Source organism: Anomaloglossus baeobatrachus, chromosome 6 (genome assembly GCF_048569485.1).
Source record: "Anomaloglossus baeobatrachus isolate aAnoBae1 chromosome 6, aAnoBae1.hap1, whole genome shotgun sequence".
NCBI lineage: Eukaryota > Metazoa > Chordata > Amphibia > Anura > Aromobatidae > Anomaloglossus > Anomaloglossus baeobatrachus.
In genome coordinates, this window is record NC_134358.1 from 478,678,244 (window position 1) to 478,695,903 (window position 17,660).

General features: G+C 48.6%; 1 protein-coding gene across 1 annotated transcript; it reads left to right on the forward strand.

Annotated features, from left to right (window-relative positions):
• The first annotated feature begins 5,395 nt into the window (after positions 1 to 5,395).
• On the forward strand, positions 5,396 to 14,255 carry LOC142243430 (protein QNR-71-like). Its single transcript, XM_075315360.1, has 11 exons — positions 5,396 to 5,555; positions 7,410 to 7,562; positions 7,641 to 7,784; positions 7,853 to 8,017; positions 9,092 to 9,250; positions 11,741 to 12,085; positions 12,205 to 12,357; positions 12,434 to 12,536; positions 12,614 to 12,816; positions 13,719 to 13,806; positions 14,044 to 14,255. Exons 1-11 carry the CDS (start codon positions 5,489 to 5,491, stop codon positions 14,192 to 14,194), a joined length of 1,731 nt encoding a protein of 576 aa, XP_075171475.1. The 5' UTR covers positions 5,396 to 5,488; the 3' UTR covers positions 14,195 to 14,255.
• Positions 14,256 to 17,660: the final 3,405 nt, after the last annotated feature.

Consider the following 17,660-nt stretch of genomic DNA (forward strand, 5'->3'; position numbering starts at 1 on the left):
CCCAGCGTGAAGTGAAGTCCTGGCCTGACACAGATAAAGGGACAGCAACCCAGATACTGGCTAAGTTAAAGAGTACTTTTGACACCCGCACCGCAGCAGAAATAAAAATGAGATTCTTTGAGTGCAAGCAACGGGCCACAGACAGCATACGGGACTATGTCTTAAACTTGCAGGAGGCCCTGAGAGCAGTTAAACAGGTGGACCCAGAGAGTGTACGTGAAGAAGACAAGCTCCTAACTGAGCAGTTCATAGAAGGGCTCCTGTCAGACGCCCACAGGACCCAGCTGCGTATCATGGTCCTGCAGAACCCTGCTCTGGACTCTGCAAAGTTTAAGGACCAGGCCATTCGGGTACTGAGGGAATCTACACCAAATGACACAGTACCCCTCCGGCCACTTGCTATCACGTACCCGGAGGTAGTGCCTGCAACCCGAGCCACTGCAGGGGCCGCGGTGCAGTCCCTGAATAAAGATTCCGCTGCCGAGCTCAGACAACAGGTCCAGGAGCTGACCAAGACTGTGGCTGCCCTTGCAAAGACCGTGCAGTCTCTACAAGTGACCCCATCGCCTGCAAGAATCGAGTTGGCCTCCAGTCCAGATGACGTCCCGTGGATGCGGCAGAGGAGGATTCCGCCGACTCGAGGAAAAGACACAGACCGGTATGATTCAGCTGGACAACTGATCTGCCGCCGCTGCAGCCAGGCGGGCCACATTGCAAGACACTGTCCTTTAAATGGGCCGAACCTGGGGCCAGGAGCCAACCCCCAGGTGTAAGGAAGCCCGGCTGAAACCCCAGCCGCAGCAAGTATGTGGGAGGACGACCGGTCCTTCCTATTGTGCTGGATGGGATCCCTTTGAATGCCCTCCTGGATACGGGGTCCCAGGTAACAACCATCCCTTATAAACTATACAAAAGATATTGGGCTGATTCAGACATCGACCATGGCCCAGATGATGATTTAACAATTGTGGCCAGTAATGGTCAGCCCTTGCCTCAAATTGCGTATAAGGAAGTAACCATTAAAGTGGGGCGGGTAGAATTGCCATGTCAGGGGATGATAATTGTAGATATTGATCGCAAGGAATCTAACCCACTGCTAACCATTGGTACAAATGTAATGGAAAATTGTCTTGCCGAAGTGATAATTTTGTTGCAGCAGGCGGCTGAAACTGCCAGCTCCGGGCAGCAGCGTGCCCTACAGAGGGAGATCAGAGCCCTGATGAGGAGGCAGCAGGTAGAGCTGGCCGGAGGAGAAATTGGCAGTGTGAGGGTAAGTGACCCCTTCCCCATTGCAATACCCCCAAAAAGTGAGATGTTGATATGGTGTCGTGCAGCAATAGGCCTCAAGGGTCAAGATTACCAGGCCCTGGTGGAACCTGTGTATTCAGACAGTAGGCCTGGAGTCCTGATAGCCAGAGGGGTAGCAGACGTCCGCAAGGGAAGAGTGCCCGTCCGCGTCCTGGATTGTGGGGAGGAGGAAGCCATATTGCCCCGGTACGCCACTGTAGCAAAACTGTACACTGTCAGTAACAATACCATCAAAGCAGTGGAACCCTTGATCCCGTCCGACCAGGCGGAAGACAATGGCTCCAAGGGACAGCTGGAGGACTGGTACCAAAAATTACATGTGGGCTCTGACTCAACCCCCTCACACCAAAAGCATGGGGTTTACCGGGTGGTACAGGAATACGAGCGGGTCTTCAGCAAACACCCCCTAGATTTTGGGCAGGTAAAAGGGGTTAAACATCAAATCCCCACTGGTGACCATCATCCCATTAAAGAGAGATACCGCCCTGTACCCCCAGCACAGTATCAGCGTGCCAAAGAAATGTTACGGGAGAAGAAGGCTTGGGTTATCAGAGATAGTTGTAGCCCCTGGGCAGCTCCACTAGTGCTCATAAAGAAAAAAGATGGCACAATGAGAATGTGTGTTGACTAGAGGCAAATTAACCTGGATCTTCTCCTGGGGCTTGACTCTCTTCGGGAGCTGGAGTGCGGCGAGGATCCGGGTGAGATCTTCATTCATGCGTTGGACCTGCGAGGCCAGCGCTTCTATCGTTTCCGACGGGTGTAGCAGGGGTCGATAGAGCTAAGGGAGGGGGTGCTACCGACACGGGGGCGGTTTCGACCAGTCAAGGGGCCGCGTCAGGAGCTCCAACAGTTAATGCTTGCAGGGCCTTGATGGCCCGCTCCTTTAGTACTGTAAAGTCTAGGTCGGCGTGCTCCAGAGTCCATAACCGCAGCTGTTTGCGATCTTCAGCAGAACCCAATCCCTGCAGAAACTGCTCCACTAACATCTTGTTGCTGTCGGCCTCACTGATGGTGGCCACCCGCTTCAGGGTCCGGAGGGCCGTCTGCAAGCGCAAGGCATAGTCTCTGATACTGTCTGCGGGTCGCTGCTGACACTGATAGAACTGCATCCGCAACCTAGCCTCGGTACAGGTTTCAAAGGAAGTCTGGAGTTTCTCGAAAATAGTGGTCACCGAGGCCCGGTCCGCGTCTGTCCAGGTCTCCGTCTCCTGCTCGGCCGCGCCGGTCAGCTGCCCGAGTACTACCGTCGTACGCTGTCTGCCAGTCATGGCATACAAGTCAAGGATCGGGTTTATCTTTTTCCGGAACACCTGTAAGGCGTCAGGCTTCCCATCGTACTGGGGTAGCCAGGTAGTACCGAGCACGTATGGCAGGGAGATCAGCATTACCTGGGCGACTGCTGGACCCGCGGCCTCTTCCGCACTTGCGACCGGAGCGGGGGCCGTCACGTTCCTGTCTTCGGGCGCCGCCACTCCTGCGGCTGACGCCCCTCCGCCGTCTCCGGTAGGTACGGACATCTTCCTCCCGTCCCACCTTGGTCTTTTCCGAACACTTCACTTGCTTTCCGCACTGCTCTGCTCTCGGGGGGTGGGGCTTCGCTTTCGCGCCATTTCTGCTCAGGGAAGACGGTTCGGGCGGGAACTCTTCGCGCCCAAGATGGCGGATTCTTAAATTTTTCAGCGGGACGCCGCTAACGGGGACTTCAAGGCGCACCTTCACTGGTAAGTGGACTGGTTCAATCCTGTTCATGATGCCAGAAGAGTTGATGTGTACCGCCCCGCGGGCTCGGCTGTGGCCGCCGAGCCGCTCGGATTCATGCTCGTATTGCGGGTGGTGGCTCGAGCCTCTCACGGACCCGGGGGTCACGTCGCTCTGCAAGGGGGTTGGCGCTACACGTGGGGGATTTGGGTGTTTGGTTTGAAAGGATAGTTCGTGACGCCACCCACGGGTTGTGGTGATTGTAGACACCACCGCTGCGGTGAAGGTGTGGGGACCTCCGGGAGCGGTGTAGTAGCGCAACTAGGTGTTGACCCCTCCGTGGGTAGGGGATGTTGGTCCCGGGGTCCGGCAGGCCGGGGCCCGGGTGCAGGGTATAGTGTTGCGGTGCAGCGCGGCGTGGTGCCTGATGGCACTGGTGTACTCACTCTGACACAAGACCCTGGAGTCACTGGTAAACCAAACGGAGTGATGAACGGGGCCCGCAGCTGGCTGCAGCTTTTCCCAGATTAGGTTGGCGGTGCCCGCCGTTCTCCTGCACCTCTGTGTGTGAATCTTGACTCCTGTGCCTAGACACTGATAGTCCGCTCCCCGACGTGTATCTGTCGTAGGAGCCCGTTTGCCCGCAGACGCTGGCCCTTTGGATCTCTTGCCCTTGGCGCTGGCACTTATCTGGAATGGTTGGGCTGTTGCCTTCAATCGGGACTTAGGTGGGAATGAACCCCTGCAGTCCAGACCGCAATCAGTTAATTTTTCCATGTTGGTGGCTTCTAGCCTAGTTCGGGGTCTGAGTACCCTGCCTCGTGCTCCAGTATCCAGTTGGCTCCCCGGTTCGGTTCCGGCGGGCCACTACCCTGTCCCGGTCCCTTACGGTTCCACCGGTCATTTTTCCAGTCTCCTGCAGGCGGCCACTACTGTCTGCCTACTTGCCAGTGGCGACTGGGCTACGACCCAGCCACCTGGTAGTGTCTGGGCAGCCTGGACACAGGACTGCCCGTGAACTTGTCTGCTCTACACTCCACATGCACTTGACTCTTCCAGAGCCTGAGCTAGACTACGTGGGTTCCTGCCTCCAGGCCTGTGAACTCCTCGGTGGGTGGAGCCAACCACCTGGCTCCACCCCCTCTAGTGTGGACATCAAACCTGCAGGGTGGTGACAAGGCTTTTAAGTTTGACTGATGTTACCTAACTGGGAGAGGGGTGTAGTGTTGTTATGTGCCTACCTGGGACAACCTGGCTAGTCCAGGGCGTCACACAAGCGCAGGTAGTCCACCATCACAAACAGGTGTGGGAGAAAGACAGAGACCACCAGCCGGGTGGGGGACCAGACTGCAGCCGGCTGCGGGCATCGACCACCATTACCTTGGTTTACCAGAGACTCGTGTGTTTACTAATAGTGAGTACATCAGTGCCCTCCGGCCGCCCATCTCCCTGCACCGCCAAGCACGCCCCCCAACGGGTCCCGGGGCCACCATACCTGCCCACGGAGGGGTTAACAACTTGCTGCCAAACATCTCCCCCCGGGTGCTCCGTAACTGCAGCGGTGGTGTCCACCTTCACCACATCCCGTGGGTGGCGTCACGAACTTAACATGGCTCCGGATGTATACCTATGTCCCCAAACCACAAATCCCCTTTTAGTTGAAGTGACCGAGAGACTCTCGAACCACCCACTGAAGGTCCGGATCCGAGCGGCTCGGCTGCCGAGCACGGGGCGGTACAAAGCCAAACTGCAGGTGCATCAGGTGTTTTTTTTTATTTTGTTTTTTTATTAAGACCACCATATTAAATACATGAATATCTTCCTCCCCTGCAACATTTGTTTTATTTTTTTTCATTTGCTCTTAGCATTGACTTTAAAAGCAGCATAAAAAAGCAGAATGTGGACATACGCCATAAGATTTTTTTAACCTATAAGGCCCCACTCACACTTGCGCTATTTTGACGCAAACGGAATCCGTCAGTAATGTAGTACAGTGCATTTATTTACAGTGGAAGAACGACACCATGTGGACACAAGCGGGTACTGCATGACACACTCACGCGGCATATTAACGCGCTTCCACTGTAAATAAATGAACTATACTACATTACTGATGGATTCCGTTTGCGTCAAAATAGCGCAAGTGTGAAACTAGCCTAAAAACTCCAGTAGACTTCACCATGATCTTTGCGTCACCTCTTTACCTGCTCTGGGAAAAACTGACAATTTGTGGTAAATTCATGATGAAAATAAAGTCTCGAGCCTTCAGAAATTTAGAAAAAATGTGAGATTCTTTGGAGTGACTCAGAAGCACATGAGCAGACATCTCTCCCTGATCCCATCACATGATGGGCCTGCAGCTTCTCATATACAGGAGGAGGGATCAGGGGGATCCACTGCTGGTTCCTGCAGCTGGGACTTGTTGGACACAATTTAAATGCTGGTGTGAGATCCCTGAGCAGCTCAGTCAGTGTTCAGGATGCTGCAGGCAGCAGTTCAGGGGCTGGTGGTGCTCTGCCTGGTCTCAGGCATCCAGGCAGGAAAAAGTAAGTGACGGGTTAACTGGTTTGGTTGTTAGAAACTTTAGTGCAAGATCCACAATGTATATTCTAGACTGAGACGCTGAGAAGTCAGTAAGGCTGCTTTCACACATCCGGCTTGAGCTCTGCGGCTCAATCCGGCTGTGCAAGCTATGCAACGGATGCGGTGAAAACACCGCATCCTTTGCATAAGTTTTTTTCCTTTGCGGCCAGTCCGGTTTTTGCGGCATGCTACTGAGTATGTGCAGTGGCAAAAACCGCATGCGGCGGCCGGATGCGGTTATTGCTGCATCGCGCCGCATCTGGCCGCCATAGGCATGCATTGAAAAATGCGCCACATCGGCCGAATGCGGCGCGATGCGTTTTTTTTTTTTTTTTTTTTTCCGCACAAAAAAACGTGCTAGGCAACGTTCCATCCGGCCGCCGCATCGGCTAAATCTGCCGCATGCGGCAAAAACCGGACGGAACGCAAGGCAATGCGGCACTAATTAAAGTCTATGCAGGAAAATCGCAACCGGCAGCAAAAATAACCGGTTGCGATTTTTCCTGCAAAGTGCCGGATTGTACCGCATTGCAGAAACCGGAGGTGTGAAAGCAGCCTAAGATGGACACCAAGGATCTGTCCTGGGCTGCTGGTTATCTAGGGGTCACTAATAATTGCCCTGTGTCTCTCCACACTAGGGTTTACTTTTTTTCTACAAAAAAAGCCATTGTCATTGTGCATCTGTATGGGGGCTAATAACTGGCACTGTAAATAATTGATATTTGTATAATGCCCATGGGTGGGTTTTTTTTTTATTTACAGAGCAGGTTTTGCTGCTGCAAACAAGTGTGAATATACCCCAAATGTGTAATATTGAATTATGAAATAAAAAATCTTATTGTTACATGTTGCTGCTATGAATCTGAGACCTTTTAAATGCGCCACAAATTTCTGTGATCCTGTGGCAATACTTAATTTGTAATCTGTAGACCCTTGGATTAATAAGGGACTATCAATGGTGTCTTGTTGTTGTTCTTGGGCTGGGAGGGCACTTCATGAAAATGGCATATACTGCTCAGGTGACCTAAACCTGGTGTTGTCTCCTCTCTAACCAGGTTAGAAGACCGGTCTCCTCCTTGTACCACCTAATGGCTGGTGTATGTAGCCTCTGTTTGCATACATCTGATGACCGTTTCTAACAAATCTTCAAGCTGGATTAATGGTTTGAGCATAAACTGGCCATTGGTCTCTTGAGCTTAAAGAAGTTGTTCACGACCACTTTAACATTGATGGCCTAGCCTTTCAGGATAGGCGATCAATGTCTGACACCCCCTCCCACCACTGATTCTGGTCACCTGGTGATGCCGGTACTGAACAGCTAAAGTGCCCCTCTTCTGATAATGGCTGCAGACAGATACTGCAGATTCACCTCCTATTGATTTGAGTAGGAGGTGGATGTGCAGTACCCGGCCGCATCTGTTATCAGAAGACAAACTCCAGAACTGGACACTTTCAGCCTCCTAAAATAAAGTAGAAATCCAGCTCAAACATCATGACTGAGAGTGAAACGCATTGATTGCCCTAACCATGTTTGCTGTGTGATGCCCTATAATTAAATCAAATAGAAGAAAATTTGCATGTTTGAGCTGGATTTCTACTTCATTGTTTTGGATTGTGCTGGCAATGGTGAGAGTGTCAGATAAAGTAGATTAATGGCCCATGTTGGGTCCTGGCGATACTGCTTATGGCACAATACAGATTAGAGGATTTAGCACCTCCTGAGTATAACCAGTTGTAAGGGACATACGGAGCAGTTCACTCAATGTATGAATCATTTAGCATTGTGTATATTCTCTATGTTGTGTCCAACTGAACAGGGTTTCAGGATGTAATGGAGTTTGGAAGGAAATCTGGCTCTACAGGTCCCAGTAACCATATTGCTGGCTGGTCTCCTGATACCAACTCTTGGGATGAGAAACTCTACCCTGCCTGGAAGTCTGGTGACTCTAGATGGGAGAACTGCTGGAGAGGTATTATGCAAGATGTACACATGACTCCATTTCACTGACAATTACACTCAATCATGCTGTCTTAATCTTTCTGTCTAGGTGGCACAGTGGTGGCATTGCTGACCAGTGACAGCCCTGCGCTGATAGGGTCAAATATCACATTTGCTGTGACCCTGCAGTTTCCCAGATGTCAGAAAGAAAATGATGATGGAGACATTGAATATGAAAGAGGATGTGGAAATGGTAAATGCAGCTTTACGGTGTTAGATAAGGAATCCTGGCATAAGGTCACGTAATATTTGTCCTTCTAGTTTCCTCCACTTCCCTGGACCAATATGTGTACAACTGGACCAAGTGGATGGACTTCTGTGATGAAGGAAACTGCAGTTTTTCCAGCAACTTTCCAGATGGCAAACCATTCCCACATCACCCGCACTGGAGACGCCACAACTTCATTTATGTCTTCTCCACGCAAGGTAAAGGTTGTGATTTTAATGTTGGCTATGTTCTAAACAAATCTTGTCTGTGGGGCTTGTGATCTTGAAAAACAATGCCTTATGTGGGTTCTCCAGGGAAAACATGTTCTTACCTAGCTATCGGATAGGTGACGATAGCTTTTGAATGGAGTGTCTGACCACTGGTACGAACTAGCAGCATTGGGTTCTCTATCCCAGTTGTATAATGAAGCGTCAAGTCAGATTCCTTACTGCCTCTCCACTCATGCTCTGCGCACGGCTTTTTCTGGCAGTCGGGCATCTGATCTGATGCTTTATGTAGTAGGATAAAAATTCCATTCTGCTGATCAGTGCAGGGGGCAGCAATCAAAAATGACTGATCCACAATAGATCGCCTATCTATCGACTGGTGAGAGGTTGTCTAGGAGAAACAAATTATCTTGACTTAGGCTTCCCTTTTTCGCATGACCGAATTGCATCTTCGGATCACTATGGCATATCAGCCACTGACATCTGTTGCACACATTGTTTATAAAATTAAAAAACACACACACTATAATATTTTACATTCACACTTAAAGGCAGTTATAGTTACAAACAAGGTTCTCAAAGCTAATGCACTTACAGGGTGCAGATGCCACTTGATCTGGGCAGAGGTGGGAGCACTGGTGAAAATAATCATGCACTAACCAATTCATGGAGGGTTGTAGACATCAACTGGTAGAATTAATTGCACATGGATAAGTCTTGTGTAGGCGGTCAGATGTAGTGCAGGTTCTAGCTTATAGCCTATTAATGACACCTAGCACTAACTGACCCTAGTTTACAAGGCAAACATTGCTGGGTCTGGCTCCATCCTGTATAGGAATGAGATAATGTAAATTATACATGAGGGATTTGCTGTCATTTTAACCAAAATTATACATCCTTTTTATAAATGCATGTTAAACAACTTTTGGTAATTTGAATTTTCTGTTTACATTTTCAAATGCCCATTAAAGATTTGTGCATATTAGGATGATCCCGCTCCCCTAGAATGCTTAACTTATACTTGTTGTAGCTGACTATGACTGGGAACTTTCTGTCTTTGCTCAGGCCAGTATTACCAAATGATGGGGAGATCTTCTGCCATTTTGTCCATAAATACTACAAACATCACAGCCGGCACACAAATGATTGACGTCACTGTCTTCAGAAGAGGTTACCAGAAGCATTACCCAGTTGCAAAAGCGAGCAGTAGTTATGTAGTAACTGGTAAGTTGTGAAGTAGTGTGCACAGGAACCGAAGAACCCAGTCTAGAAAAGTAGTGGTGACTGATGCCTGCTAGGATGAGGACACATATGAAACACTTAGGCCAGTTTCACACTTGTGAGTGCCTCGCGTGGGTTTCTCATTGTATCGCCCGGCACAGACTCGCATGCAACCGACCCTCTGTGGAGAGCATCTCTATGCAACCGACCCACTCCTGTGAGGAGAGAGTCCGTGTCGGGAGACTCAATACGAGACTTGCGTGAGATAGTCGCAAGTGACACCGGCCTTAGGGGCAGACTTGTCACATTTTACAGACGCCAGCAAAGTCCAGAATCCTGAAGTGTCATGCACATGTATGTTGTTTTCAGCCTGCAGTCTTGCTGTAGATTTCACTAGATTTTCTACAATTTTTAAAAATTTACTACTAAAGGAGCCCTGCTAAAATTGGAACCGACGACCTTCCCGATACAGATATCATCCCATGTGGCTGCTTTTCCAGTGTAGATCCCATCCCATTACAGCCTCTTTCCCTTGCAGATATCATCCCATGTGCTCCTTTTTTCCCTGCAGTTCCCATCTTATGCAGCTCCTCTCCCCTGCAGATTCTTGTCTCCCTGTGTGGCGCCCTGGACAAGACAGGGGCCACAGAACACAAACACACCCCACACTCCCGGTCAGACAAAACCCTTGTTGCCTTCCTCCAGGGGCTGATGTTCACACCAGGGGGGGTGGGCCAGGCAGTTGCCCCACCCACCGAGGAGTACACAGTCCTGGAGGCGGGAAAAGTAGTCAGTTGAGTTAAGATCAGTTTGGGAAGTGGAAGGAAAGTGGCAGCTGAGCAGACTAAAGTTGGTCCGGGTGTGTGGCCCGGACAGATCAGCAAGGTTGGCAGACGGTGGTGACCGTCTGCAGGAGTGGCCTATCTGAGTTTACCGTAAGGACCGTGGACGGGCGGTGGCCCGCCGGTACCGGACCGGTACGCAAAGAAGTCAGCACCATCTGGCAGGGGCTTACGGACCCCGGCAAGGCTAGGAGCTGCCGTGAATTTGCCAAATCCGTTAGCAAAGGGAACCTCCTGGGTTTCTCAGCAGCCAAGTCCCGACAGAAGGCAACAGTCCAACCGAGAGAGGGAGACACCGCCACCGCCAAGGCTTAAGTTCCCAGGGCCAGAGCCTGCGGGCAAAAGGGGCTCCTCCAGCCCATATCCAAGCTGGGGAGCGGGTTACTGGTGGGAACCCATTGGAACCGGTTACAGTACACAGGTGCAGGGAAAGGCAGTCACCATCAACCTGCCGGGAGAAACAACACCGCAGCCGTCTGTGGGACCCGTCCATCCAGCCGTGTGTTTTACCGAGAACTGTCCTCATCATTGGATGAGTGAGTACCACCATGCCGTGCGGCACAGCGCTGACCCTGCACCTCCCCAGGCTCTGTAACCCGCCTGCCATCCATCCCTACCCCATCACCGGGCCCCGGGACAACCAACCCCCTACCCACAGAGGGGAGAACTAACAACAAAGCTGCTCCCTGTCTCCGCTCCCAGGATCCCCGTCCAGAGCAGCGGTGGTGTCACCAATATCACCACAACCGTGGGTGGCGTCACGGACGATAACCAAATTCCCCACCCTTTTCACTGACGGGCGAGGAGCGCTGCTAGAGTCCCCGGGATCCGGCCCACCGCTTGAGCCACCCAGCAGCAGCAGCTGGACCTGAGCAGTGGGAGAGTGCAGCGTCCCCTCCTCCGCCCGCGACACCTGCATCTTTGGCTCACTGAGCGTTTACCTGCTCCAAGCACCACCGGTCTTCCGTCCTCCTCCGTGGCACTCTTCAGGCACACTGATGCTGGCAGGATGAGAAACTTCACCACGCTGCCATGACCTCTGCGTCTCTACACGCTAGGTCAGGGAGCAGACAGGCTCCACTGAACCCAGAAGTGCGGTGTGTACATGGGTATGGGGATTCATTTGTGTTTGTCTTAAAGATACTAACACAAGTGAATACAGAGAACCGGAGCAGTTTCTTGCCAGGTCGGGGAACCAGCTGTTATTTTAACAACCGGTTCGCCCGAACTAGACAGAACCGGCTTACTCCCTATTAGGCAATGTGCTATTCTGATTACTCTGTAAATTGAATGCTGGGGTTTCATAACCACACTACTCTTGCAGTGTCTTGCTATAGATTTCACTCATACTAATGAGTGGTGGCCAGCACTCAAACTTACTGCCAGATTAATGAAACCTGTGTATTTCAGAAGCAGCATGATGTAGCAACAGAGACCCTGATTCTAATGATGTCACTTGCTGGGTTTTATATTATCACAGGAGATTATCATGGTCTTGTCTCCTACTGTGTAACCTCCCTCCAGCACTGACTAGCAGGTCTGTCACTAGAGTACACAAAGCTGCCCCTTGGTAGGTTATAAAAAGCTCAGCATTTTTAAGCCTCTGTTCAATCTGCTTGGAACAAATTTTTATATCCTTTTTTTATTTTAGCTCAAATTCCATTTTATATGAAGCTGTCTCAAAAGAATGACAAGAATTCCTCAGACAACATCTTTATTAAGGATTCACCAATCACCTTTGACGTCAGAATCCATGATCCAAGCCATTACCTGAATAAATCTAAACTGAGCTTTGCCTGGGATTATGGTGATGGGAATGATTCCCTTTCCAATAGTCCAGTCTCTACTCATAACTATACCCAGATTGGAAACGTCAGTGTTAATTTGACTATGAAAGCTGCTTTTCCTGGTCCATGTAATCCAGCTACACCCACTCCAATCCATACAACGCTTCTACCAACTCCCACCAGTGCTTTCACCACTGCCAATTCCACTGGTAAGTGGGAATGTGACTAATATTGATGTAATATGGAGCTTTGAGTGTCCTGTGCAGGGGCCCAAATCTCGCATGTTCTCATTATTTATGATGGAAAATATACAACCTTTTCTTTGCAGGTAACTCCACAGATCTACCACCCACTGACACTCCTCAGCCCACTGAGATATCCAATGTTACCACTGGCCATACAAGCACTCCATATACAACCCCTGCTCCAGACTGCTTCATATACAGATATGGCTATTACAAGAACAACATCACAATTGTCGGTGAGTTGTCTGCTGCGTCTATACTAATGTTGGCAATATAAAGGGCCTGGATCCTTACTACTTTACTGACTTTTAGATGGTATCCTTGAGGTCAACATCATTGAAATGACGAGTGTCCAAATATCCGCATCTCCAAGTGGGAGCTCTGTAATTGACTTTGTGGTCACTTGTGAAGGAAGGTATGTCTCTGCAAATAGTGACCATATCTGTAACACTTCTACTGCTGGTCCTTGTCTGATGGCCACTGTTCCTTCAGCCTCCCTACAGATGCCTGTACAATAGTCTCAGATGACAGCTGCATGGTTCCCCAAGACATGGTGTGTGATGAAGTTCCAGCTTCTGCTCAATGCTTGCTGACCCTAAGAAGGGCATTTGAGCCAGGATCCTACTGTGTCAATATTACCCTGAGCGATGGTGCAAGTTTGGCTCTTGCCAGTACACTGGTGTCTATAGATGGTGGTAAGTGGCTCTGTACTGGTAATATCCAGCCAATGGCAGCTCCTGGTGTACAAACAAACGTACTTAAGAAGCTTACAAACAAGTGAGCTCTCACCTTTTCTTATACACGGTTTTTTTCTTACAGTTGAGTGTAAATAACTAGTTTTTATTCCAGTTCTCCTCTACAAATATTTTTTGGCCTTCAAATGTGATATTGACACTGGGGGTTTACAAAAAACTTGTTTGCAAACCAACCTCTACTGATATATATATAATACACTAGCTATTAAATCCGTTCTACGCCCGGGTGTCGAGCATGTTTATTGTAGAAAAACCTTGGTGTAAACTCTGGTCTTTAAGTTGCCTTATTGGTGCAGGACAGGGTGTTTTTGTTTTTTTTTGTGCCTTTGCTGCTGCCACCATCCCTATGGCCAGCACATACACTATATTTTTTTTATTTATTGAATCCTTCAATAAAATGGCACCAGAGTTGGTTGGTGGTATACCCACAGGCACTGACTCTGGCACCATTTTATTGAGGAATTCAACTACAATGTGGACATAGCACTGGGCACGTATCAGCCAAAAAATTCAATCCCGGTTTGGGATTAAGGATCTGGTTGTCTATGGACAACTAATCCGAGCTCGGCTTTCACTTCACCTCACAACTTCAATGCTGAAAGCTGCACTCTGGTTGCTATAGGCAACCTGAACAATCTTACTGGGAGGCAATTTTCTGAGAGGACAGATGGGATGTCTTTCTCTTGGTTTTAGTTAGAGGCGTGGTCTGTGACTGGACAGGGTGGGTCTTGTGCACGGCTGGAGCCAGTCAGTAGCCGTAGGCATGTCCTCTTACCATCCTGCCTTCAGACAGGGTGCTTTCATCATTTTATATAGTGAAGAATATATAATTTTTATTCTAGGGTCTACACAACAGTCGGTTTCTACAGTACTTATTCCTCTCGCTCTCGTAGCCCTTGTTGCTCTGCTGATTGGTGTTGCCTTGTACAGGTGAGTTTGTGTTCCAGCACTTGTGATTTCAGGATTCATTTGTAACCTAAACTTTTAGGTGTCTGACAAGTCTCACTGCTGTAAACACAGAAGTTGACCTGCAGTTCAGATGACAAAACTAAAAATCCAACCCGGCTCTGCAGTCTGTGGTAATCACTGTGCTGCCTGACATGCACCTGTCTATGAATTGTCACAGCCTTGTGTATATGCTGATATATTTACTTTATTCCTTTCTAGGAAATCTAAGGAATACAAGCCTATTGCAAATGCATCAGATGGACGAAGCGGTCAAGGAATTGCTGTGTACTTCAGTCAGGTCAAAGATGTCTTCTTCAAACGAAACAATGAGCATGATCCTCTTCTGAAAAGCAAGGCTGCAATAATATAAGATTCTGCTTCACATGTAAATGTCTGCCATGTTCTGGTATTCTGTTTCATCTCAGGTGGTAAAGCTGTAATCAATAAAGTTCTTAAAATATTTTCCTGTCTAAAAACCTCCCTTGTAATCCATTGGTGTTGCCTGTCAGTTCCACAATGTAGCCTTAGTCTGCCCAACAAGACTCAAAGGGTAAATGGCTCCAACTCTGGATCTACTGCAGTCGGACGTTCTCTTGAATCCTGCAGGCTGATATTTGGTGGTTATAGGATTTCATCCCTCTAAAATGCCTTATGTTGGGATAAGGAACAAACACCTATTGTATTCATAAGAGGAAGTCTCGCCCTGGGCCTGGTTACGTTGGGACAGTTCACTGGGTGGCCATTGCCTGGTTCTGTGACCCTGGGGGTCACTTTAAAAAGGGTGTTATTTACAGGGGAAATCAAAGTTTTTGTCATGACACCACCTGTGGTGTGTGGCCAGGTAAGGGGCTGCCGCTAAAGGGTTCTCACCAGGGGTCGATGTTTGCAGCCAAGATGGAGTCACTCCCCATAGGCTGAGTGGTTGTCCCGAGAGGGTAGCTGGCGGGCTAATAGTGGGCCATGGATGCCGGAGCGTGGGATGGCGTCGCTGGTGAATAATGGAAATGAGGCAAGAGTTCAGGTGTTTACTCACTGGCTAGGAGATTTACCAGCAGTGAACCAGGACACTCTTGGGCAGTGTCTGGTTATCTGGTGCAAGTTTCAGGTGGTTACTGGTGTCAGTGTAAATGTCTTGTTTTGTCCTCACGATCAAGCGACTGGCAGAAGGAACCTGGGCAGAGATTCAACTCACAGGCCCCAGGCTCCACAACAGCAAGAAAAGCTGTGTCTCACCAGCACTGGTGCTCATCTGCACCCAGTCTGGTCTCATGGGACGTTCCTCCAGCAAAGCTGTCATGGTTACCTCCTCTTATACCCCATGTGGCACCCGCCCACAAGTGGTTGTCCTGGTGACTGGGAAGTTCAATACTACTGCATGGCTAACTCCCTGCCCACCCCAGTCCACTCAACCAACCCCACCCCACTCCAGGGAAAGGCACCGAAGTGCATGTGAAATGTCTGGTGCAGTAGCGTAGCTAGCAGGGGGGCAGAGGGTGCTCAAAGGAGGTCCACTCAGAGCTACAATACAGCTAACTATATCAGTGACATTGCAACTTTTAAATATATCGGCTTTGCCGCGTCACAAACCTTAGGTGCTATCATACAGCAGTGCACTGTGCGCAGTGGATTCCCTGCTGTTCTTCCAGGACCTGTGCTGGCTCTGCCTCATTCTTCCTCTGCTGCACACGGAGCACTGGGCTCAGGGTAAGACGCAGAGAGGATCTAAGATTGTGTGCAGTGAGGAAGGGATGTAAGTTACTGTGGTGACACATGGCAGAGTGTTCATTACTGTGCAGCGTGGGGAACTGATGCCATGTATAGAATAAGTGTGTGTGTGTGTGTGTGTGTGTGTGGGGGGGGGGGTTGTATACTAAAGGGCCTGACAACATGTAAGTGTGTGTGTGTGTGTGTGTGTGTGTGTGTGTGTGTGTGTGTGTGTGTCTATATATTATAAGGCCCTGATAACATGTAGTGTGGGCTTATCATACTGTGTATAGGGGAGCTGTGGGCCCATGATTCTTTGTATAGAGAACTGTGGGGACATCATGCTTTGTATAGAGCTATGATGACCGTCATATTGTGTGCCTGGGAGACCCTTTTTCAATGTTTAGTAGTGGACAGTTAAGAGCCATTGTTGTTATAGGGGCACTCAGGGTTGTGATATCTCAGGCACACTGGGGGCATTATTACATTCTATGGGCAAAATGTGGGCACTCTTATAGGGCTATTTTGAAGGGCCAATTTTACCATCTAGAGAGCACAAGTGAGGCATTACCATGTGGGGGTACAGCGGTGGCATTAGGATGTGGGGTGGTAAGAGGAGCACTGTTAGGCTATATGCCCACACTGCGGAAAATGCGCAGATTTTGCTGTGGATTTCTCGCGGAAAAGCCATGGATTTTCCAGAAATCTGCAGCACAGCTACTCCCCAGCCATTTCTATGGCATTTGGGAAATGCTGTGCCCACGCTGCGGAATTTTCCGCAGCGAAAATCGTGCGGATGTTCGTGCGGAAAAAATCTGCAGCATGTCAATTATTGCAGATTTTGCCTATTCAATTGAATTAAACAAAAAACAAACCCTGAACATGCTGCAGCCAAGTCAAACCTGAGGTTGGCCTCTGTTCTGGCTGTAGTCCAATCAGGGCCACAAAGTGAATTCTCCTAACCCACCATCAACTAACTTGTATTGCAATGCAGCAGGGCCTTGGTTGTGATAAGTGCCATGCTCAGTTGGTGCACAGATCTACCCTAAACATTTTCCTTATCCCCAACAAAATTTACAAGGAAAAAAAAAAAAAATTGCCAGAGCTGTACAATGAGACAACTTCCCATTTTTCCTGTAATTTTATATTTTTCCCTTTTTTAAAGGCATATCTTTCAGTAAAATGTAAATTGTTCTTTTATTCTATAAACTACTGACATGTCTCCAAATTTCCAAGCAAAATTTAGTTTTTTCTGAAAATGAGATTGTGAATAACAAAAAAAATGTCTTGCCTTTTTAGACCTCAAATTATGAACTTGTTTTCTTTGCATTATCATTTAGAAACAACAATACTAATGTTTTAACTCTGAGTTCAGACATCAATGTTTTGTGGAATAATTATGATTTTTTTAATCACAGCTTTCATGTGTCCTGGCATGCTACTAACCAGTTAAATCCCACTGTCAATCTGAGAGAGTCATACCTTGATCCCATCAGCGGTCTGGTGATATGATCACAGGGTGCCGATGGGGTCATCAGCTACTCACCAGCTGTCACTGTCCTGACAACCCATCACCGTTCCTCTGAACGTCGGCGCTGGTGTTCACAGATCAGCATTTGTCCTGATGTGTACAGCAGAAGTGTGTGGAGAATATCAGATTTAACTTCCCTAAGGGGACAAGTAAAAGGAATAAGTTTTTAAATTTATCCTCCTTTTTGAAAATAAAACAGATTATTTTTCTTTGCTTCCAGTATAATATATGGAAGAATGAACTGAGTCAGTCAAAAGTACAAAACGAAGCCTTCGTGTGGCTAAATTGAAGGAAAAATAAAAAAGTTATGGTTCTTGGAAGAAGGGGAGGAAAACTCGAAGAATGAAAACTGCCTGGTAGAGAAGGGGCTACATCAAGTTTGCCAGTATTGCATGCTGAAAAACAGCCCCACACCATGATGTTCCCACCTCCAAACGTCACTGTTCATATGATGTTTTTGGGTACTCTGCCGTGCTTTTTGGCCTCCAAACATGGTGTGTGCTATGGCATCCAGAGTTCAATTTTGGTCCCAGACTATACTCTCCCAGTATTTCACAGGCTTCTCTAAATGTTGCTGAGCAAGCTTTAAACACACTGAAAC

Bases quoted from the DNA above. Each gene is read 5' to 3' on its own strand.
- LOC142243430 (XM_075315360.1), top strand. From the start codon at position 5,489: ATGCTGCAGGCAGCAGTTCAGGGGCTGGTGGTGCTCTGCCTGGTCTCA. The intron at 12,086-12,204 runs GTAAGTGGGAAT...TTTTCTTTGCAG, and splicing joins CACCACTGCCAATTCCACTG to GTAACTCCACAGATCTACCA. The intron at 12,358-12,433 runs GTGAGTTGTCTG...ACTGACTTTTAG, and splicing joins GAACAACATCACAATTGTCG to ATGGTATCCTTGAGGTCAAC.